The sequence below is a fragment of the Rhagoletis zephyria genome, unplaced genomic scaffold (assembly GCF_001687245.7).
Source record: "Rhagoletis zephyria isolate East Lansing unplaced genomic scaffold, Rhagoletis_zephyria_1.1 Rzeph_scaffold_00074, whole genome shotgun sequence".
In the NCBI taxonomy this organism is placed as follows: domain Eukaryota; kingdom Metazoa; phylum Arthropoda; class Insecta; order Diptera; family Tephritidae; genus Rhagoletis; species Rhagoletis zephyria.
Genome location: NW_016157158.1, coordinates 195224 through 217702, shown reverse-complemented (window position 1 = coordinate 217702; position 22479 = coordinate 195224). Strand labels below are relative to the sequence as shown.

General features: G+C 41.1%; 2 protein-coding genes across 3 annotated transcripts; both read right to left on the bottom strand.

Moving 5' to 3' along the window:
- Positions 1–9359: 9359 nt before the first annotated feature.
- On the bottom strand, positions 9360–10934 carry LOC108372325 (serine/arginine repetitive matrix protein 5-like). The gene is made up of 2 exons (XM_017627991.1): positions 10909–10934; positions 9360–10365 (listed from the first exon to the last, which is right to left on the bottom strand). Exons 1-2 carry the CDS (start codon positions 10932–10934, stop codon positions 9360–9362), a joined length of 1032 nt encoding a protein of 343 aa, XP_017483480.1.
- Positions 10935–17562: 6628 nt separating this feature from the next.
- Positions 17563–19068, bottom strand: LOC108372590 (uncharacterized). Of its 2 annotated transcripts, none has more exons than XM_017628326.1 (2): positions 18522–19068; positions 17563–18274 (listed from the first exon to the last, which is right to left on the bottom strand). In XM_017628326.1, exons 1-2 carry the CDS (start codon positions 18959–18961, stop codon positions 17569–17571), a joined length of 1146 nt encoding a protein of 381 aa, XP_017483815.1. In that variant the 5' UTR covers positions 18962–19068; the 3' UTR covers positions 17563–17568. The 2 variants fall into 2 exon arrangements, with proteins under 2 accessions (XP_017483815.1, XP_017483808.1); XM_017628319.1 differs by having other exon boundaries at positions 17563–18278; positions 18526–19068.
- Positions 19069–22479: the final 3411 nt, after the last annotated feature.

Genomic DNA, 22479 nt, shown 5'->3' with positions numbered 1-22479 from the left:
CATGGAGTTCGCCGGTAGTACTTTTGAAGAAGAAAGATGAAATGCGGTTCTGCGTAGACTACCGGAAACTAAACGATGTGAAGAAAAAGGACAGCCATCCTCTTCCCAGGATCGATGACACTCTGGACTCGTTGACTGGAACAAAGTGGTTCTCAACACTCGACCTTAAGAGCGGTTATTGGCAAGTGGAGGTAAGTGACGAGGACAAGGAGAAGACAGCTTTCAGCGTTGGTGACGGTATGTGGCAATTCACGGTGATGCCCTTTGGATTATTCAACGGTCCTGCAACTTTTGAACGACTTATGGACCAGGTGCTCAAAGGACTGCATTGGAAAACATGTTTGGTGTATCTAGACGACATTATCGTATTGGGTAAAAGCTTTGAGGAACACCTGAATAATTTGGTAGAAGTTTACCAGAGGATAGCTGGCGCTGGTCTGAAGCTAAGTGCTCACTGTGCAAGAAGGAGGTGAACTACTTGTGACACAAGGTGACAACGGAGGGCGTCTGTACTGCGAGGGAAAATATAGAAGCAGTAAAGGATTGGCCAAGACCTAAGAACCCGCACGAACTACGAAGTTTTCTTGGGCTATGCACCTACTACCGCCGATTTGTTCCGAATTTCGCCAGCGTTGCAAATAGCCTCCACGAGCTCACTAGGAAAAATATAGCCTTCGAGTGGAACAAGGAGCAGGGGGAGGCTTTCCAAACTCTGAAGGAACGGCTAGGCACTGCACCTATACTAGCGTATCCCGTTCCAGGTGCAGCGTTTATTTTGGATACGCATGCTAGTGGTTATGCCATAGGAGGCATACTGTCGCAGGCAATTGATGGGCAGGAGAAGGTAGTTGCCTACTTTAGCCGGTCGATTGGAAAACCAGCGAGGAACTACTGCGTAACTCGGAGAGAACTACTAGCGTGGGTGGAGTGCGTCAAACATTTCCATAGAGGTACTATGGGCAACGTTTCCGAGTTCGAACGGACCATACAGCGCTGAAGTGGCTACTACAGTTTGAGAATCCAGAAGGACAACTAGCTCGGTGGATTGAGAGACTGCAAAGTAATGACTTCGCTATTGAGTACCGCAAGGGAAGTGTCCACGGAAATGCTGATGCCATGTCCCGTCGACCTTGTTGCCTGGAATGTAAACTGTGCTCAAAAANAAGTGACCAGACTATCGATACTATCGATAGTATCGTCGATAGTTTGACAGCTCTAGTATGGGAAACTGAAGATGGGCAGTGCACCCGCAACCTAATAGTAGTTCCAAGGGTAAGAATTCCGGACGTTCTCAAGGAATTCCACAATGGTCCTAGTGGAGGGCACTTGGGAATCACGAAGACCCTGGAGAAGATCAAGCAGAGGTTCTATTGGGTTGGTTGTCGGCAATCGGTCGCAGAGTGGATTGCTAACTGCGCGGAGTGTATTGCAGCTAAAGGCCCGAAATCCCTACAATTGGGTTGCGAGATACGACCTATAGAGCTGCACTCTGACCAGGGAAGAAATGTTTAACCGGCGGTGTTCCAAGAGATGTGCCAGGTACTGGGTATCCGGAAAACTCGAACAACGGCTCTTCATCCCCAATCAGATGGCATGGTGAAACGGTTCAACCGAACCCTGGAAGAGCATTTGCGGAAGGTCGTGGACGAGAATCAAAAAGATTGGGATGTCCGCATCATGGTTGCCACAATAGGTAACTTTCTACCAAAAGTGGTAACTTTTAAATGGTTTGGTAACTTGGAAACTTTTATTTCATTTTGGTAACTTTTGCAACTAAATATCTATTTGCATTACTAGAAAGAAATGACTTATGTTTTGCATGTGCGTAATTATAAAAGCCCTTCGAGTTTCAGTGGCAGCTTTACTGACACTTCTACAAAATTACTTCGATAAAGGCCTGCTCAAACAGGCGCGGTGCGGTACAGCGCGGTATAATCCCGTACGATACGCGGTAACGATATACGCAAAGGCACTCAAACAGGCGCGGTGCGGTATAGCACGAAACATTGTTGCCATGTGACGGCACTCTACGCATTCCTCCTTCTAAATTTATACATATATTATAAATCTGATTTTCGCGATGGACAGCTCAAGCTCTGAGGACGAATTATTGCTATTAGCAGCACTTCTCGACGAAGAAAACAGAAGGTATGAATATGCCTACATCTTTGTTTTATCCTGCAAAGTTCTTAATTTATGTCTATGTTTAAGAAAAAGAAGATGGGTTCACGAAATAAATTTGAGAAGAAAAGAAGGTGGTGAATTTTCCAGCCTGATGCCCCAACTGCGTAACCACGAAGAAAGATTTTATAAATATTTCCATATCTGCGCTCCATTATGTACCTTTTGCGAAAGAATTTTAAATTCCAGTAAATTTACCGTTCATGATTCTGAGCAACATTGCCAGATTTGAAAACATTTTTCAAACAAACGAAAAAGTTCAACTTTATTTTATTTACTTTGTGAGAAATAAAACCAAAGAATATCACATTTATGCCAACAAATGTATTACGAGCACTTTTAAACTCACGTTTTTTATAATGAAAAAGGTAGAATTTATAATCTGTAGCACTTTTGTAGATAAAATATGTGGTAGAACTCTAGCTCTAAATTGCAACTCTGCTTACGATATATCTTCTTATACCGCGCGGTGAACGCTGCATGCTGCGGTAGAGTTCTGTACCGCGGTGTACCGCACTTCCAATACCGCGTCTGTTTGAGTGCTCCCATATACCGCCATGGTATTTGATACCGCATATCGTACGGGATTATACCGCACCGAGCCGCACCGCGCCTGTTTGAGCAGGCCTTAAAATTAGAGTCATCTCATATTCGAATACTGGAAATATTTCAATTACAGTGGCAGCACCAAGGGCTGCACTTCTAAAACAACTTTCGAATTTTTACGATAAATTTTGAATTCTACCATCTCACATTTTAATAGTGGCCATCTGGCAATTTTCGGTATGGTCCATAAATCGTTTGGTTATTCCGGCACGTATGGTTAAAACCACCCGCAACTTTTTTTTGTGTGCCGGTGCCATTATTCCGTGAGTCGCAAATATCGGCACATTCCGAACGAAAAATGGCACTGAAATTGACACAACGTCGAAACCGGTTTGTATCCAAACCAAATTTGACAAGGGATGATGGGAAATCGCTCCACATTACATCATACTCCTACCCTGTCGGAATCACCAACAACGAATATGAGAATAACGGCACATGCAACAGTTAATTGTAAGAAAAATATTTTCTAATAAATAAAAATATTATAACTGTCAATAGCATTTTCAATCTTGATAATTTATCAAGAAAATAGATTTAAACTTCTGTGCTAGAACTGGGAGTTCTTGATAAATAATCAAAAATTGACAAATTATAAAAATATTGAATTTATTAAGTCACTGAAACGGGCTGTAAGTATATACACATTTGTTGTGAAATATAGCAGTTTTATTCAGTATATTTTCTTTCTCTGTGAAGAAGTGAAGATTTGGTAACTTTTGGTAACATTTCTTAAGAGATTTTGGTAGAAAAAAATGTTGGCGAGTGGCAACCATGGTCCGCATACCCTTGTTCCTGATGGGATACCATCAGCAGTGCATGCAACAACGAGTAAAACTCCTGCAAGGGTAATATTCGGCAGTGAGCTCCGTTTGCCTAGTGACCTGACGTTTGGGATATCTGGTGATGCTAGAAGAATTGGAAAAGAGACGAAACATCCTGGAAGAGCTGAGAAAGATACATGCTCTTGTGAGACGGCGCACGCAAATTATGAGTGACAAGATGAAAGCCAGGTATGATAAGGCGATGAATTCGGAGGGTTTTCAGGAAGGAGATTAGTGTTGCTGTATAATCCACAACGGAAGAAAGGTTTGTCCCAAAACTACAATGCAACTGGGAAGGTCCGTATAAGGTCGTAAAATGGCTAAATGACGTAGTGTATTGGATCCAGACCGTTGGAAGACCAAGAAACAAGATGAAGGTGGTCCACTTGGAAAGGCTTGCAGCTTTTGGAACAGCAAGTGTGTCTGACCGGGACGATCAGACTTAGGTAGAGGGCAGTGTGCCGAATACTGCGGCAATGCGAAGCGAACAACGAGAAATAGGCAGAATGTTCGAGGAATGAAGTAGAATGTTCCACAAAGAGAAACGTCAAGTTGGATAAACACTGCAAACAGCGGGAGAAAGAGAATAAGCGATGAACTTCAGAACATTCTAGAGTTGCCATGAGTGCGAGCGCAGGTATATAAGAGCCACCACACAGCGGAGTGAGTTAGTTACAAGTCAGCAAGCTACAAGTGAGTTGCGAATAAGCAAGCTATAAGTTTAATTGTGTTAACAAGTTTTGTAAAGGCTTGTAATTGCTTTAACGAGTATTGGAAAGTGTTTTTACGGTATTAGCGAGTATTGTAAATTGTTTGTTGTACAATAAAGTTAATTGTACTACAATTTGGTCATCGTGAGCATTTATTTAAATCCAGCGATACGAGCCGTAGGATATTTGGGAAATCCCTAAAGGTTTCGAGGATAATCGTAACAATACAAATTAACACTTGAAGATTCAAAAATATTAAAGTTATGGAAAGACATACATAGATAGATAGATAGATAATTAATAGAGATATGCACTGCAACCGAAAGGTCTATTGTGCCCTCAGCCATTTACAGTACCTCATCTAATCCTAGAGAGCCCAAAAATTTGAGGAGATCCACAGGGATTAGCGATTGTATTGCTTCGTCACTTGGCCAGTTATGGCCCAGGTACCTCTCCCGTCTTCTCGCGACCGCCTCGCTAAGCAGGTGCACGGGAGTCCCCACAGTCACATCGCAGAAACGACATAGGTCGTTTGACCAGATCCCTAGCTTGATAATCGCCCTGTACCTCGTAAGGTTGTAGCCTCCCAGTAGGTGTTTTGCTTGACGTAGACCTGTATTGTTACGCCAGTGTTGATTCCTTAATCTCTTCCTTTCTTTCCTCAGCTGTGCTAGGTCCAATCGCTAGGAAGGGCTCAGGCCCTATAGGCGACGAGGCGGCCGCCATTCTAGCTAGTCCGTCCGCTTCCTCGTTGCCCGCAACTCCTATGTGACCTGGTACCCAAGTTAATTGGATTTCCTTGTGCTCCGCCAGGCTGTTGAGCCTATCGATGCACCAAGGAAGACTTGACCTCAAATGATGAGAGGGCCTTGAGTGCCGCCTGGCTGTCGCTCAATATTAAAATTCTCTCGTTACGGTAATTCCTACGTAGGTTAATCTGTGCACACAGACTGATGGCATAGACCTCCGCCGGGAAGATACTCGGGTATGCCCCCATGGGTACCGAGAGCATTATCCGTAGACGCCAGCGCCAATGCCTTCCGGAGTCTTCGAGCCGTCTGTGTACCATTGCAACGAGCTCGATTGGATAAGCCTCTCCATGAGAGAGGTGCAAAGCTCTATTTTGAAATTCCTGTCAAAGTTAACCATCTTACGCCTGTGTCTCTGGGGAGTAAAGCTAACGGAACTTGGGAGCCTAGCTTGTCTCTGTTCCTTAATGATAGGGTTTTGCCTCTGCCAAAGCCTTCTCTCGCGAAATTTAGTAGCGTTCGCTTTGCAGCCTGTTCTATGGTAAGGTGCAGCGGCTTGAGCTCGAGAATCACCTCCAGCGCTGCCGTCGGACATGTTCGCATTTCCCCCGTAATGCATACACATGCCAGACGTTGAAGCTTGGTGAGGGATTGCCTCACCGTAGTGAGAGTGGTTCTCGAGACCCAAGCCACTGCTCCATAGGTGACTATTGGTCTCACTATCATGGTATACATCCATCTCAGGATCTTGGGACTATAGCCCCAGGTCTTCCCTGCCAGGCGTTTGCATACCATTAGTGCCCTCGTAGCTTTGGAAGTGACCGCGTCAACATGTGCCTTCCACAGAAGTTTAGAATCCAGTGTTAGTCCCAGGTATTCAACTTCGGTGGCGAGGTTGATGGCGACCCCATTCAAAAAAATGTTCCTCATGCCTGGAAGCATTCTTCTTCTAGAGAAAGGGACAATAACCGTTTTAGAGGGGTTGATGCTGAGGCCCATGTCCACGCACCAGCTTCTTGCCAGGTTTAGTCCCCTTTGCACTATATCACAGAGAGTGCTCACGAACTTTGCTCTGGCGATAATCACAATGTCATCCGCATAGCCTTGCCAGCGGATGCCATTGTCCGTGAAAATCCGAAAGAGTTCGTCCACAACGAAGCTCCACAGGAGAGGGAATAAGACTTCTCCCTGCGGGCAACCTTTTGTAGTTTTTAGCTGTACCACGCTGTCCCCGATGTCGGTTTCAGCGATTCTTGAATTTAGTAGCCTGGCTATCCACCTGCGGATCGTTACCTCCACATTGCGGTTTTCAAGTGCCCGGTCGACACTAATATGAGAGGTGTTGTCAAACGCCCCCTCGATGTCGATGAAGGCACAGAGTACTGTTTCCCCACACTCAAAGGCATCTTGTACTACCGTAGACAAGGTATACAGTGCGGTGTCCGTAGACCTGCCCACTCTGCNGCCAGCGCCAATGCCTTCCGGAGTCTTCGAGCCGTCTGTGTACCATTGCAACGAGCTCGATTGGATAAGCCTCTCCATGAGAGAGGTGCAAAGCTCTATTTTGAAATTCCTGTCAAAGTTAACCATCTTACGCCTGTGTCTTTGGGGAGTAAAGCTAACGGAACTTGGGAGCCTAGCTTGTCTCTGTTCCTTAATGATAGGGTTTTGCCTCTGCCAAAGCCTTCTCTCGCGAAATTTAGTAGCGTTCGCTTTGCAGCCTGTTCTATGGTAAGGTGCAGCGGCTTGAGCTCGAGAATCACCTCCAGCGCTGCCGTCGGACATGTTCGCATTTCCCCCGTAATGCATACACATGCCAGACGTTGAAGCTTGGTGAGGGATTGCCTCACCGTAGTGAGAGTGGTTCTCGAGACCCAAGCCACTGCTCCATAGGTGACTATTGGTCTCACTATCATGGTATACATCCATCTCAGGATCTTGGGACTATAGCCCCAGGTCTTCCCTGCCAGGCGTTTGCATACCATTAGTGCCCTCGTAGCTTTGGAAGTGACCGCGTCAACATGTGCCTTCCACAGAAGTTTAGAATCCAGTGTTAGTCCCAGGTATTCAACTTCGGTGGCGAGGTTGATGGCGACCCCATTCAAAAAAATGTTCCTCATGCCTGGAAGCATTCTTCTTCTAGAGAAAGGGACAATAACCGTTTTAGAGGGGTTGATGCTGAGGCCCATGTCCACGCACCAGCTTCTTGCCAGGTTTAGTCCCCTTTGCACTATATCACAGAGAGTGCTCACGAACTTTGCTCTGGCGATAATCACAATGTCATCCGCATAGCCTTGCCAGCGGATGCCATTGTCCGTGAAAATCCGAAAGAGTTCGTCCACAACGAAGCTCCACAGGAGAGGGAATAAGACTTCTCCCTGCGGGCAACCTTTTGTAGTTTTTAGCTGTACCACGCTGTCCCCGATGTCGGTTTCAGCGATTCTTGAATTTAGTAGCCTGGCTATCCACCTGCGGATCGTTACCTCCACATTGCGGTTTTCAAGTGCCCGGTCGACACTAATATGAGAGGTGTTGTCAAACGCCCCCTCGATGTCGATGAAGGCACAGAGTACTGTTTCCCCACACTCAAAGGCATCTTGTACTACCGTAGACAAGGTATACAGTGCGGTGTCCGTAGACCTGCCCACTCTGCAGGCATGTTGGTCGGGGTGTAAAGGCACCTGTTTAAGGGTGTTGTTCCTGATTTCATGGTCGATAACCTTCTCCATCGCCTTAAGCAGAAAGGAGGTAAGGCTTATCGGCCTGAAGGACTTAGCTAGAGAATAATCTCTCTTTCCTATCTCCGGGATAAAAATAACCCGAGCCCTTTGCCACACCTAAGGGATGTGAGCGAGAGCTAGGCTAGCCCTCATGATGTACACGAGGTGTGGAAGTAGGAGCTCCTTGCCTTGCTTCAGCAACACTGGACTGATGCCACCCACCCCGGGGGATTTATACCGATCGAAGGAGTCCATCGCCCAGCAGACTGATCGGTGGGTAAATAAACTCCTAGCCAGCTTCCAGTCCGCTGGGGACGGTCTAGTCCGTGGACTAGTGGGAGTGGCATCCGGGAAATAGGCCGAAAGCAGGGCAAGTGCCCTTTCCTCTTCGTTGCCTGAGTAAGTGCCATTGGCTAGCTGGATTGCTAGTCTGGTATCTGTATGGTCCCTTGTCAAGGCCTTGTGCAGCCTGGCGGCTGAAGGAGGCGATGTATAGCCTTCCTGATTTCTTTACTGTAATTAGTTAGACTTGCTGAGTACTCAGCCCAGCGCCCTGTGCGCTTTGCTCTATTGAATAGTTTGCGTACCTCCTTTCTGAGCACCGATATCTTCCGAGACCACCAGTTGGGCTGCGCCTTCCCTCCTGGTTTTGTCTCCGGGCAGCTTGAGTGAAAGGCATCTACAATAGCGCCATTTAACTCATTGACGGTGCTCCCTAGGCTCATGCAGTTAGTGTACCTACTCCTGGACTTAATTCCAGTTAGGTTTGACTCTAAAGTCTCGTTGTACTTTGTCAGTTTTCCTGGGGTTCCTGTTTGCCTGCCTTGTTTTGACTTCTACTCCTAGTGCAAACTGGATAATCCTATGGTCTGACAGTGAGGGCTCCGATGAGACCCTCCACTGGGTGACCAGAGGACTAGCCAGTCTGTGGCTAGCGTGATGTCTAGTACCTCCTCCCTAGCCCTCGTTACAAATGTCGGTGTGTGGCCAACATTGTGTATGCTTAGTTCCTCACTTAAAATGTACTCTAGGAGACACTCACCTCTGCGGTTCGTATCCGTGCTGCCCCACTCAACGATGAGGTGGAGCGGTTTCTTTCTAGTCTGAGCCCGTTCTCCTCTACGGAGCTGGACACTACCTTCCACGCAGAGATGTGGATGCCCTCATTCTGCGCTTTTAGTAGCCCCAACGCAAACTCCGCCGATTTGTCGGCGCTCCTTGGCAGGAACACCGTGATGTTATGCACTGGAGGGATGCCATCCCCCTCTTCGTGCACATCTCGGGTCCCTTCCAGCCCTCAAGTGCCGGTGCTTTCTTCACCAGCCAAGTTGCTGTTCTCTTGTTCCTGCAGTCGACCAGGAGCATGCCGGATCTGAAGTACACCCCACAGAACACCAGCGGGTGCGACCATCCTTTGAAAACCTCTTCCATGATGGCATCCTGGAGTCTGGTTAGGTCTTCCGAGCTCAGGGCAGCAGCAGGGTACTCACAAGGCAGCACCGCTACCCGAATGCCCTTGAGAGCTTACGAATAGCTGGGTTGCTAAGTGGCACCCCCCTGCGCCTGCCCTTACTCGGTCAGCCCGGCCAGGCTCCTAGACCATGAGTTCGGAGGGGGTGGCTGCTCCCGCTGCCGTTTGGTGCCCAGTGTCTCTGGCGGAGTGACCTGGTTGCTACCTCTTTTGTTAGAGCCTGTTGGTTCCTCGCTTCTCCGCCTTTTAGCGGGCGCGGGTCTGTGCTGCTGTGGCCCGCTCTTCTGCTTTTCAGCAAGTGCGGGTAAGTGTGCCTGTTTTTTGGGCCCGCTCTTCCACCTATCGGCGGGTGCGGGTTTGTCGACTTTTCTGTGTCTCTCACGTCCCTCATTCTCTATCTCCATTCTGACCTCTGCCATAGCTCTGGCTTCAACTGAGGGCTTGCCTTGACCGAGGTACCGCAGGTACCATTTAACCCCGTAACCGCTTAAGCCCTCGCGAAGCCGATCGTCTAGTGACCCCGGTTGACCTGGCCGCGACATCGGAGGAGGGTTGGCCCTGCGATGTTTCCTACTCCTCTGCTTCTGCCACCCGGAGTCGTCGGACGCTGCTGAGGCGCTACTGCTGTGCGACCTATGGAGTCTCTCCTTCTCCGCCCTGTGACCGTTTTCGGAGCGGCGCCGGCTCTTGGAGCGCTGCCGACTCTTTGCGCGGTGTCGACTTGTAGAGCGGCGCCGGCTACCCGAGCGATGCCGGTTCTTGGAGTGGTGACTACCATCGGTGCGGTGGCTGCTGTCTGACCTTGCTGTCTCTCTGTACCTGGAAAGAGAACTGCCGGACCGGTGTTGCGGCCGATCTAGTTCGGCAGGTAAATTGTGATTTCCTGTCAAATTACTGTTTTTAAAACTACCTGTTTTGCTCTGGCCCATGCGACGTAGCGCATCTGCACTGGTTCCTGGTTGGTCGTCGTCCTTTGCATGTTCGATGAACAGCGCTGCCTCCTCGGCGGTTAGCTGGTCTAGGAAACTGCCTTTCGGCTCAGCACTTCTTGGGCCGCATTTAAAGCCGCGGGTGTTATTTTTACTGTACTTGCTGTTGTTGTGGCTGTTGTTGTTGTAAAATTTTCTTTTTTTTTGTTTTTTGGTTGCTGTTTTTGTCACCATCTAGTTCGTATGACCACCTGCTTGACGAGGCGAGCTCAGTGGTATAAATTTTTCGTAGGGGATCTCCAAAAGTCCGCCGCGCCAGCGCCCCGATGCGGCTCAGTATCAGAAAGGCGCCGTTCAAATACAGCCGGTTTATACCCTCCTGGCTGCAAGCCGTCCAATAGGCACGGTGTCGCTTAACACCCTGGATTAGGAGGTAGCGCGGAGGTCTGCACATCCGCGTTACCTCAAACCAGAAGAGGGCTGGTTGGTTTTTCTTATTTTTTCCATTCATAAATAAATCTTTTAACAATTGTATTTTGTCAAAATATTTTTTCAGTTCTTTGTACTCACAAATATTGTTATAACATAAAATATCTTTTAATTCAGTATATTTACTGAAAATCCGAAAATCATTCCTAACAGCAGCTTACCTGGAACATTCAAAAATTAAGACATCCAAGGATTCAGTGGTATGGCAGCAAGAGCTTTGGTCACTTACACCTCTAGCAAATTACTCAAATACATATTTCCATAAGTATGGCCAGTTATTAATCTATTAATCAGCTTAATATCATATACACGCATATTACAAGCCTTATTTTTAAACCAAGGCTTATGAGCAGAGGTGGGCACCAGTGTTGCCAGGTCTTCGGCATGAGAAAACGTCCCTCTTGGTCGGAAAAAACGTCATTTCCTGCCCAAAAACGTCTTTTTCAAATGTATGCACACAGAATTGTTCTTATTAAACTTTTACTGTATACAAAGGTACATACATAAGTAGGGTGTATTATAATGTCATTTTGATAGAGCTCATTTAAAATTCATTGTAAACTGGTTTGAAATTGTTAATAAAAAAATCATTTATATATACACTTGTCATCAGCTGATTAAGTCATCAATATTTTGATCGATTGTGGCTGTTTTTCTTTCGTTTATTTAATGTTTATTATTTTTCCATAAAAGCCAAGCTCATTATATAACAAAAAAAATATAAATCCACATTTAAAACTTTGTGCAAAAATTATAAAAAATCTGCAAATTTTCAGCTAAATTTTCAAGTTTTTATTCGGATTTTTAAGAATTTTTTTGAGTATGCAGTTTGATCGCCCATTTCCAGGGTAATAATGTGCAAGTTTTAAGTTGCCGAAGAATCGCGTTGATTTTTAATAATTTTTACTCTCTTGTAAACATTTGGTTAGGTGCTCGATTGTCGAAAATGCTAAATTACGTTCTGCTAGGAAGGAACATAGCAATATTTCAGTTTTTTTTTGCGTTCATTACATTTTCGATGAAGTCTTAAAAAAGTTGCCTACTTTTTTCTGAATTTTTATGCTGCTACAGCTTTTTTGGTGCTTTTGCGAGCGTGCGTGTTGCAATATGTAGATCAGCTCTTCCTGATTTGGATTTTAATGTGCACTTGCTAACATTGCAATAAGCCTCGTAACTTCAAGTGTTTACAAAACCAGCCTTTGAACGCGGGATCCTTAGTCCAAGAATCAAAAAAAATGCGCATACGCTTGGTATGCATCGTATTTAAGTCTTTTGTGTCACAAGGACACATTTTTTTTGAAGAAGCTGCTGCCAAAAACAAAGCTTGTTAAGATTTATTAAGAAAATAATTCAAAATCAGTTCTACTTAAAAGATTTAGTAACATAGAAAAATTGCTGGGAAGTTAAAAAACGCCATTTTTTGCACAAAAAAGTCCGAACGTCAACAAGATACAAAAAACGTCCAAATGACGTTAAAAACGTCAACCTGGCAACGCTGGTGGGCACTACCACAAACAACCCAATTTGCCAAACGACGCCGTAACGCATATTACGGAGTCGTTTCCAACTCGTTTTGGTGAACAATTTGTTCGCCGGCGACAGTCACAAACGACTCGCCGGCGAACTCGCCGTCGGATGAAAAGCACACTTCGCCAGCGGGCCGCAAAAACGACTCGCCGGCGAGTCGAAAAAACGAAATACCGGCGGGTCCCAAAAACGACTCGCCGGCGGGTCGGAAAAAGGACTCCCCTGCAGCCCGCAACAACGATATACCTGCGAACTGCAATACGATGCTCAAAATTTATACCAAATTAAAAGTAAAAGTACAGTTTTATACCAAATTTAAAAAAACTTCATACCCACAAATTTTATTTTTTTATTAATAAGGCCTATAGAGTGAACTGTACCTTTATTAAAAAATAAAAAATAAAAATCAATACGAAGAATATTATGAATACTGAAAAAAGGATGTAGGCGGCTTAATATTCTGAGCACAAGTATACATTGTGGATTCCATATTCTGTCATAATAAAAACGGTTTACTATCGAAATGAATGACTTTTATTTATACTTATATATGGGCGTGGAACTAGTCCAACCCAGGCCGAAGGTTCCTCAAAAAACTTGTGGGTTCGATGAAACGGATTCGTTTCGAGTTCACCCAAACGACTTCACCAGACCAACGTCACAACGACTTCGATTCGATGAGAAAAACGACGTCGGAACGACGTTGAATTTTATATGGAAAAAACGACTTCGTTTCGAGTTCATCCAAACGACTTCACCAGAGCGATGTCGTAAAGACGTCATTTCGAGTTCGCCAAAATGACTTCGCCAGAACGACGTCGCAACGATGTCGTAACGACGTCGTCTTCGCCCTGTGGCAAATTGGGAAGCGTGAGCTAAAAGTGAGAATGTGTTAGTGTGCCTACTTCATTTTGCATGCTGTCGTGTTCTCATCGCTGCTCTCTCGTTTGTATACGTACACCAGTGTTGCCACACAATTTTTTTATTTTTTACCAAAATCACCAGAAAAAGTTACCAAATTCAACAAAAAATTACCAAACTTATTTTATGTGCAGAACTGCACAAACATACATATCGATGCTTTTCTGCATCAAAAAGAAAATTTTGAAAAAAATGTCGCTTACGTTATTTTGGCAGTTAGGGCTCGATATGTCTGTACATATCGTTATCTTAATATAGAAAGGCCCTAACTCATATAGTCGCTGAAACGCAAAAAAAGCCGCAACTGACTAAAATTAAAATTAAAATGATGTGCGGATTTATAATTGGATGAAATGCATCATAAACAATCAAAAGGGAAATTTTGGATTTTTACTTAGTTACGGCTTTTTGTATTTCAGCGACAATATCAGTTAGGGCCTTTCTATATAAAGGTAACGATATGTATATCCGAAGATACCAAGCTTTTCAGGCAATCAGCGCTCCATTATTTAACATAACATTTTTACGAAAGTTTCTTGAATTTTTTAAATATTGAACAAAGTTTGATATTTGAATTTTTTTGAGTTCTGTTAAAAAAAGAACAATATTTTTATAAAAAATAACCAAAATTAAATTACAAGAAAAAGAAATAACATGTTAAAACTTATCAAAATATGGTGCGGTTATAATTTTTTCGAACACTCTATATAAACAAGTGACAAGAAAATATATCAAAAATTCAACGCTTGAAGGAAAGCTTTCGACTCACACATAGACAGAGTGAAGTCCCCCGCTGAATGCCGTAGCTTTTTGAACAAGAACATACGTATTTACGTAGAATTCTGATCATATATATGGTTGCCGGGTACACCGGAAAATTGATAGTAATTGAAAAGCTGGCGAACTGACAGGGAAAGGTAGGATTACCCAAAACTTTCAAGCGGTTTCTTAAAGAACACACCATTCTATTAGCAAAGGAACGCTGGAACAACTTTCGCCTTGCGAAACTTTCAGGACTACCTGGGTTTTCTATAAAAGGAAACGCTTACCGGCCACTTACTAATGTGGAACCAGAACCAAGATTAACCTATTTGACATGTAAGACCGAAGAGAAAAAGTTACCAAATTGAAAAATAAATTACCAAATTACCAAACTTGATAAATAAAGAAAAAAATTACCAATTTTGGTTAAAAATTACCAAGGAATGAAACCGATTCAAAATAACGTTCCGGTTTGGGTTTCGGTTTTGCCAAGTGTTTCGGTTTCGTTCTTCAAAATTTATTTCGGTTTTGGTTTCGGTTTCGGTTTTTCACAGAAATTTTGTTGATATTATTTAAATCACAATGTCTTAAAGGTTGAGGAAAGAAAATTTAAAATTACAGTTCACTGATAATATCAACACTAGGTTCTTTCCCTAACAATCCGGACCGGATTTGGTAATTAGAGAATAAGAGAAACATTTTCTTTCAAAAATGGAACAAAGTCCAGAAGTACGGGAACGCAAAAAAACACATTTCGTGCCCACAAGTCGAGAAACAGCTGATTCACGTCACATCGGAAACATGTTTTCGTTGCTAAAACTGATTTTCGACCTAAAACTTGTGTTTTCGTCCATGTAAAATCTGTCAAACGAAAACCAGTTTTCGCTGAAAACTACACAGATACACAGCAACAACGTCATCACCAGATTCACTTAAATGTTTCCTTTTTGCTGTAAAACTAAACGTGTATGAAAACTAAAATATAATTGTTATTTTCGTCATATATTTACTACATAATTATGAAACCCCTTCATTTCTGTGTCCTTTACAACTATACACGTGAAAATGAAAATCAAAATGACTTCTAGGCACCATTTTAGTAGCTTTTTGCGAAAAGTTACCTTGACATACTTATTTACTACTTAACAAGAATTTAACAAAATATTGCTGATTTTGGTTAAATAAATCATTTATTTCAAAGAAATTTTGATTTATTATTTTTGTAAATTTCTGGAAACAGATTGAAACCTGTGATTGAAATGGTTTCGGTATCGTTCCTTTTCAGGTTAAGATAACGGTTACGGTTTCGGTTTCGGTTTTAAAAAACGAAACGGTTTTAAACGGTTACGGTTTCGGTTTGGGTTTCGGTTTCATTCCTTGAAAATTACCAAAGCGGCAACGGTGACGTACACGCAACGCTTACGCTCTTTTAGCACCTGCTAACTCTCTGCCCATGCCTGCTTATGAGAAACCTTACCACCATTTACTACAAAACATTTACCTTTAATATTACTTAAACTTAAAAACTCACTTTCCCACTCATTCCAAACAATCCTATGAATTTTATTCAGCGCTTCAAAGGGAGTTAAAGGCACCTGAAGAACCTTACCAGTAACTAATGCAGCCCTCTCATTCCAATCAATGCCAACATGACTAGGCACCCAAATAATATGAATACTAACAAGCTGAGACCTTAAAATTGTGTTGTGATATCAGCTATAGTAAAAGAACAGTAGTATTTGACCTAAAGCACTTATAACCGCCAAACTATCAGAAAAAATAACAAAAAAAAACTACCGCCTCTTTAATTGCAACTAACTCACTAAAAGTTGAAGAAAAACGATCCTCTAACTTATATAAGTATGAGATCTTATTCCTAACATCATGCACTGCAACCCCTACAACATCCTCCTTAACCGACGCATCCATGATCCAACTACACAAGATGTGACAAGATGAAGCAAAAGAAAAAAGTAATTTTCTGGCTGACGTTTGTAATTTCGGCGCCATGTTATTTTCTGTGAAAAGTAAACAAAGAATATGAAGACGAAGCATAAAGAAAAACTGCAAGCAATGTTGTGCACATGTTTGTGCTAACCAATTTATTATTTTTGTACGTGTTTTTGCATCCAATCACCGCGCACTTCATTTCATTCACAATTCATTACATTTGCACAAAAAATCACTTAAAAATCACTGAAATAAACCACCGACAAAATACCCATAAAGAAAGAAGCAAAACAGAAATAGCAAACTTCAAAATTACGAACGTCACACACTTTTTTCTCAATTGCTATTACAAATGGCTGCTTCTCAACCGGTCAGATCTGTTCTAATTCGTTCATGCGACGCATCAGTAGCTAAAATAAAGAGCCCATCATCTTGCAACCGATTTTTTTCCTCTAAATAAAAAGCCCTCATCTTTTCTGCACATATATCTTTCTTTGACACATCAAATCTTGATTTAAGTAAAGTTAAATCTTTGTGTTTAACAAATTTTGTATTAGTATTAATATTATTAAAAATATCTTTAAATTTCATATATACATGCCCATAGCTAGATTTGATAGCCTGACCCGTACCTAAAACATTTCTCAATTCAAAATTAGACATCCATTGTCTACACAACTCCTTAGCAGTGGGCCATTCAGCTCTTTTTAAAGTAGGAATTTCACCCGCTAAAGCAAAACGACTATGAATTGGAGTGCTGGGGGGAACCCCAAGACACCTCCTAAGCATATTATTAATAATTATTTGTATTTTTTTATTAACACCAGCAGGTGCATTGGCAAAAGTGATATTGGCAAATTCAACTTTAGAGCGAATAAAAGCCCTATAGAAATTAAGAGCAATTTGAGGTTCAAGTCCAGATTTAATAGTCGTTAATTTCATTAGTAAATTTTTGTTAGGGGTAATCTCTTTTTTAATCATATCTATATGACTATTAACCGTAGCATTTGCAGATATAATTCTACCCAATCATTTCAAACTATAAACCTATTAAATTTCTTGCTGATTAACTCTAAGAGGAAACTGTTTTCTTCTGGTTACACCAATATTCATAAACTTCGTTTTGCTATGATTAACAGTGAGATTCAAAGCACCACATCTCTGTTCAAAACAGCTAATACTATCTTTAAGCAAATTCAAAGCCCTTGTTTCATTCTTATCATGACACATTAAAACAAAATCATCAGCAAACTGGAAAAGCATAACATTGCCATCATTTAAAAGATGCAGATCAGCAGTATAAATATTAAAAAGTAAGGGAGATAAACAACTGCCTTGAGGTAAACCATTATCTACAAGTACCTGTTTATCACCTTATTTCAAAATCCTCTTAGAAAAAAATATAAATCTAATTGACAAATTTCATATCAAAACCCTTATTTATCATTATTTTTCGCAAAAAAAAACAAGATTAACACAATTATACGCATCTTTAATATCTAAAACACAAATAAAAATTTTCTGTTTTCTAACTTTGAGCATTCCAACCCAATGCAAAAACTCATTTAAACACATTGTGGCTGATTTACCTTTTCTATATGCAAAACTTCGTGCTGGTATTATACCCTTTAACTCCGACCAATTCACCAATTTATCTTTAACAATCATATTAAGAGTTTTAACAACAACAGAAAGTAAAGAGATATCGCCCTATAGTTTTTAATATCATTTAAATCTCTATTGGGTTTAGGAATGGAACTATGCGTATAACTCTCGAATCAGCCTTGACAAAGTTATTGTTAAAATGAAAGCAAAGATCTTCAATCAACAAACGTTTGCACTCATCAAACAAATTTTTAAGCATCTCAAAAGTAATACAATTCTGTCCCGCAGCCGACCTTTTTTTCTTACTTAAGGCTAAATCCATATCAACTAGGGAGAAGGTTAAATCGCTACAACTAATATGGGGATCCACATTAAAAAAATTCTGCTGAACACTGAGATCATCATTCAAAATACAGACCTGATCTTTGAGAAAATTTAAATATCTTTCATTGTCATCTCTTATCCATTCAACGTTTTTATATTTACTACCTTTAATGTTATTTACCAATCTCCAAGCCTCCCTGGAGTTAGGGCAAGAATTCAATTCATAAATTCTTTCTTTAAAACTTCTACTTTTACCACCCTTAACCGCTTTTTTCCATTCCTCAGCTCTCACACACGCAAGATCCATATCCTCAATTCTACAAATTAATCTCTTTTTCCTACTAGCCAATAACCTACGATACATCCTTCTTAAATCCTTATTCCACCACTCTTTAGGAGTAAATTTTACAGTATTTAAATCAACAGTAGCCTTTGAAATTTCTTGCTTAATAGCCACAACAACATCCCCCGAATCACAAGTACCTTGAATGGACGATAAAGCTTTCATATCTGTGTTCGTATGGAAAAGTAGCTTATGTCGAAAGGCTGGCTTTAGTATAATGCGGCATTCCCTTTATTCTTTAAACGACAAGAAATTTTTCGATGAGACTTAATAAGAATATTGACTTGCTAGTATCGGAACTATTTCTGGCACGTTTATTTGCCAAACGTTGTTCAACGGCTCAGTGCCTGTGAATCATTCGCAATCACATGCTGCGAATGCCGATTTATACTAAATCCAGCCCTTCACAGATATGTTTGTATTTGCAAATAAAAGGCCGAGAAACTCTTTTGATTCCCTCTATAACAATAGATATTGGGTGATGGTGACTACCCCCCACATACGCAGGACTACAACTCCATAAAATATTGAAGTGAGAATTGGTAAAGGATAAGTCCAAAACAGATTCAACAAAAGAATTGTTTCTAGCTTCTGAAAAAGTATTTGTATCATCATTAAGACACATAAAACCCACTTTTCTAATTTCATTAAAAATAAGCTTACCTTCAAAATTACCAACACTTTCACCCCAAACCCTATTTTTTGCATTGAAATCACCCAAAATGAGTAAGTTATTAAATTTTGCCAAAAAAAGATAGAAGTCTATTAATCTCATAACCACTTTACTAACCAAAAATACTAGAATTAATACTAGGGGAAAAATAAGCATAGCAGATGACAAAATTCTCATCTAAACTCAAAGTGCTAGCAATAATAATATCATGAACAGTATTATATATTATTCCTTCATATCTTATATTTTTCCTAAATCCAACAGCTACATCCCCATAGCCATCAGATCTACACCTTTTCCAATTGTATTTCAGATGTAATTGTTTTTCAGAAAAGCGCAAATTTGTTTCAGAAAAAGTGAAATGTATTTCAGATATTCCAATTGTATTTCAGAAAACCTCAAATGTGTTTCAGAAAACCAGAAAAGTATTTCAGAAAAGCGCAAATGTATTTCAGAAATAGCCAAATGTATTTCAGAAAAACTGAAATGTTTTTCAGAAAAGAAGCATACAAATTTCTAAGAGCAGACCAAAATATAACATCCCGTTCCGACCAAATAAAAAACCAAGTTGCAACGACGGAACAGAGCAGCGAATTTATTAAAAAAGAACGAACTTGGGATTACATTCCAACCGGCATGTCACGCAACGCCAAAGCATCTGAAAAAAAAATGGACGAGTGCTGTATAGCGCGAGCACAATCTGCTGTAGCAACAGTATCCTTTGCCTGACGAATAACTTCTTCCAAATATTGCAGACGCCTTTCTATTACTCCTCGGCCATTTATCGTAGGAAGTGCCATATTAGTTTTTACGGACGATTTAATTTTTGACCATATATTTTCAATCGGATTTAGCATCGGGGAATATGGTCCTAGACGTAAAAGAGTGGCTGATCCGTTATTGCAAATATGCTCTAGTCCAGAATGGCAGGGTGCATTGTCGCATACAATGACCAAATCCGTCAAATCGTTGCCTAAAGTTCTCCACTTCTCTAAAAGTTCTTTCACCCACTCTGCAGCGCTCTCCTTTTTGAACGAGCCACGACGCGTTTCCATTGATAGCACACCTGATGTGCTTATAGCTCCGATTAGGTGAACGTTTGGTCCTCTTGATGGAGGCAACGTTAAACTTGCTCGCGTTCCAGACCGAGAGCGACCTCTTGTGCGGCGACAAAATAAATTAAAATTTGTTTGATCTATGTACACTATTTGCTTGCCTTGTTGAATAAAGGCACTCAACTTGGTTACAAATTCTGCTCGCTTTTGCTTATTATCCAGCGTATTCATCGTCGCTGGCAAATGGTGTAGCTTTTTAAGGCTAAACATTTTGCCTTCTAGATAATTTTCTGCGGTCGATGTGCAAATGTTTTTTCTTAGCTCCACTTGCACTTTTGATACGATCTGCTCTNTTAGCAACTTTTTTTTTTTGTATGGGGACCGACCCAGTCTAATATACATAGATAAAAAACCACAAAACTTTGCTTGAAATTCACAAATTATTAGCCAATCATAAATTGAAAAATTTAAGCACAAACGCAAAAATTGATAATTTAATGAAATTTAAATTTTCACCCTTGCACCGAAGACAATCCAAATTTTTCCGCTGCAGGTAAAACACAACTTCTCGCCTTGGCTGCTTCCACAGAATATACAGTAATAAACCTTTTTGCAGTTTTTTACCATTTGGTCCCCGAGGCGTACTTTTGGGGNGACGCTGCCAAACTGCACCAATCTTCACCTCTATTGGCAGCCTCAACAATGCGTAATCAGTCTACGTCGTTATATACTGCATATTTCTTCTTCTCCACTACCGCNCTTGAGTGATCTACAAGTTACAAGCGTTTTCAGCATCTAACAGTTCATTATATGTACGGTGTAATATAACAAATTTGCAATGTTTTTTTCACTTTTGCAATTACTTTGGGGTACTATTACATAGTCATGACTTGTGCCACTCTGCCATAGTACGGTTGTTGCTCCCTTTCATACCACAGTAATTTTGTATACAACTCTGAATCAACAAAATTCAGTCTCCTTCTCATTATCAACCCTAATCAGATTTTACCCCCGAGGAATACTCAGNTTTTTCTGAAATACATTTCCACTGTTCTGAAATACAATTGAGGTTTTCCGGAATACAATTGGAATTTCTGAAATCCAATTAAGGTTTTCTGAAATACATTTGGTCTTTTCTGAAATTGTTTTGAGCTTTTCTGAAATACATTTCCACTGTTCTGAAATACAATTGAGGTTTTCCGGAATACAATTGGAATTTCTGAAATCCAATTAAGGTTTTCTGAAATACATTTGGTCTTTTCTGAAATTGTTTTGAGCTTTTCTGAAATACAATTGCTTTTTTCTGAAATACAGTTGGAAAAGGTGTAGTTTTTTTAAGTAAGTTAAAATTAATCAATTTATTTTCACACTTTTGCTCATCATGCGAAAAAATCTCTTGAAGGGCATTGTGTTGTTCATTGAGGTCAATATAAAAATCAATAAAACTTTTGTTAGCCGTAAGGCTTTGACAATTAAGCTGTAATATCTTTATCTTTTCTATCATCAGTTATAGAAGATCTGACCCATCGGTCACTAACATTAACTTTGCATAAATTACCCATTAATCTAACTAAAGGATCCTCAGAATTAATTTGAAATTTCTCAACCAACAAGGCCAAACGTCTTTCCAGTTCAGAAACTCTATCCCATTTATCTCTATTGAAAACCGGAGTGATAACTTCCTTGCAAACATTATTATGCTGTTTATTCTCAGTCTCATTGGAAAGTGGCATCCTCTCCTTAAAAACCACATTATACTTAGTTTTGGTTAGTATTCTACTAGTAATAATTCTATTATTTTGTGTTATGTTAGACCTCTTATCTCTCACCGGGAAAGACCCATCAAAATTCTCCAAAAGCGAAAACCGATTATTTGTATTTAGGATATCCTTGTAATTGTCATAAACTTCTTTTTTTGAGAGTTTATTAATGGTCATAATTTCAATAACGTCTTTTTCTTTTGCCCATGCAGGGCATTTATTTTTATTTAAAGAGACATGATTCGTATTACCACACAGTATAAATTTAACATCCTCGTCATTACATTTATTAACACACCTTTCCGTTTTACCACACAAAATGCATCTGATTTAAGCTCTGCAGGACAATTTAAGGAACTTACCAACAAGAAAGAAAAAATCTCCTTCCACTTCCAAAACTTGAATGTANGGTCCATGAGTTCTAAATGGGGGTCCACGAAAATTTATCTGGTTTCGATGAAAAAAAACCAAAATGGTTGCTTCATAGCCTCTTTATTTAACTTTAATTCTTTTGAGTGGTGTATAGTGCTCTTGACGCATTACTGTACTTACCGTCACTTTGTGTTTTCATACGTGGGGAAGCCTTAATGGCCATCTGCAGACTAAAAAGAACCGGACGCTAGTATGACAATGAGTAGGGCGCGGCGAAAATTGCTGGCGACAAAGATTTAAGCACTTGTGTCTTTTCAACGCTACAGGATAGTACGCCACCATTACCTTTGTTGAAGAGATTCTATAATGTTGAGTTTCCTGAGACTGCATGCTGGTTTGATTACATCGCTGAGATCGGACACACATTGTCGAATCTTCACTAATGGCTCCAAAACTGACTCTGGCTCATGATCTGGGGTATTTTTCGAGGTCAATAGAGATAAGCTTC

Excerpts from the sequence above, each read along its gene's own strand:
- LOC108372325 (XM_017627991.1), bottom strand. The coding sequence starts at position 10,934 with ATGTATTTGAGTAATTTGCTAGAGGT. Across the intron at positions 10,366-10,908 it reads TTGAGTAATTTGCTAGAGGT|CCACAACAACAGCAAGTACA; the intron begins GTAAGTGACCAA and ends CAACAACAACAG.
- LOC108372590 (XM_017628326.1), bottom strand. The coding sequence starts at position 18,961 with ATGAGAATTTTGTCATCTGCTATGCTTATTTTTCCCCTAGTATTAATT. Across the intron at positions 18,275-18,521 it reads ATTTGCAAATACAAACATAT|GAAAGCTTTATCGTCCATTC; the intron begins CTGTGAAGGGCT and ends GAACACAGATAT.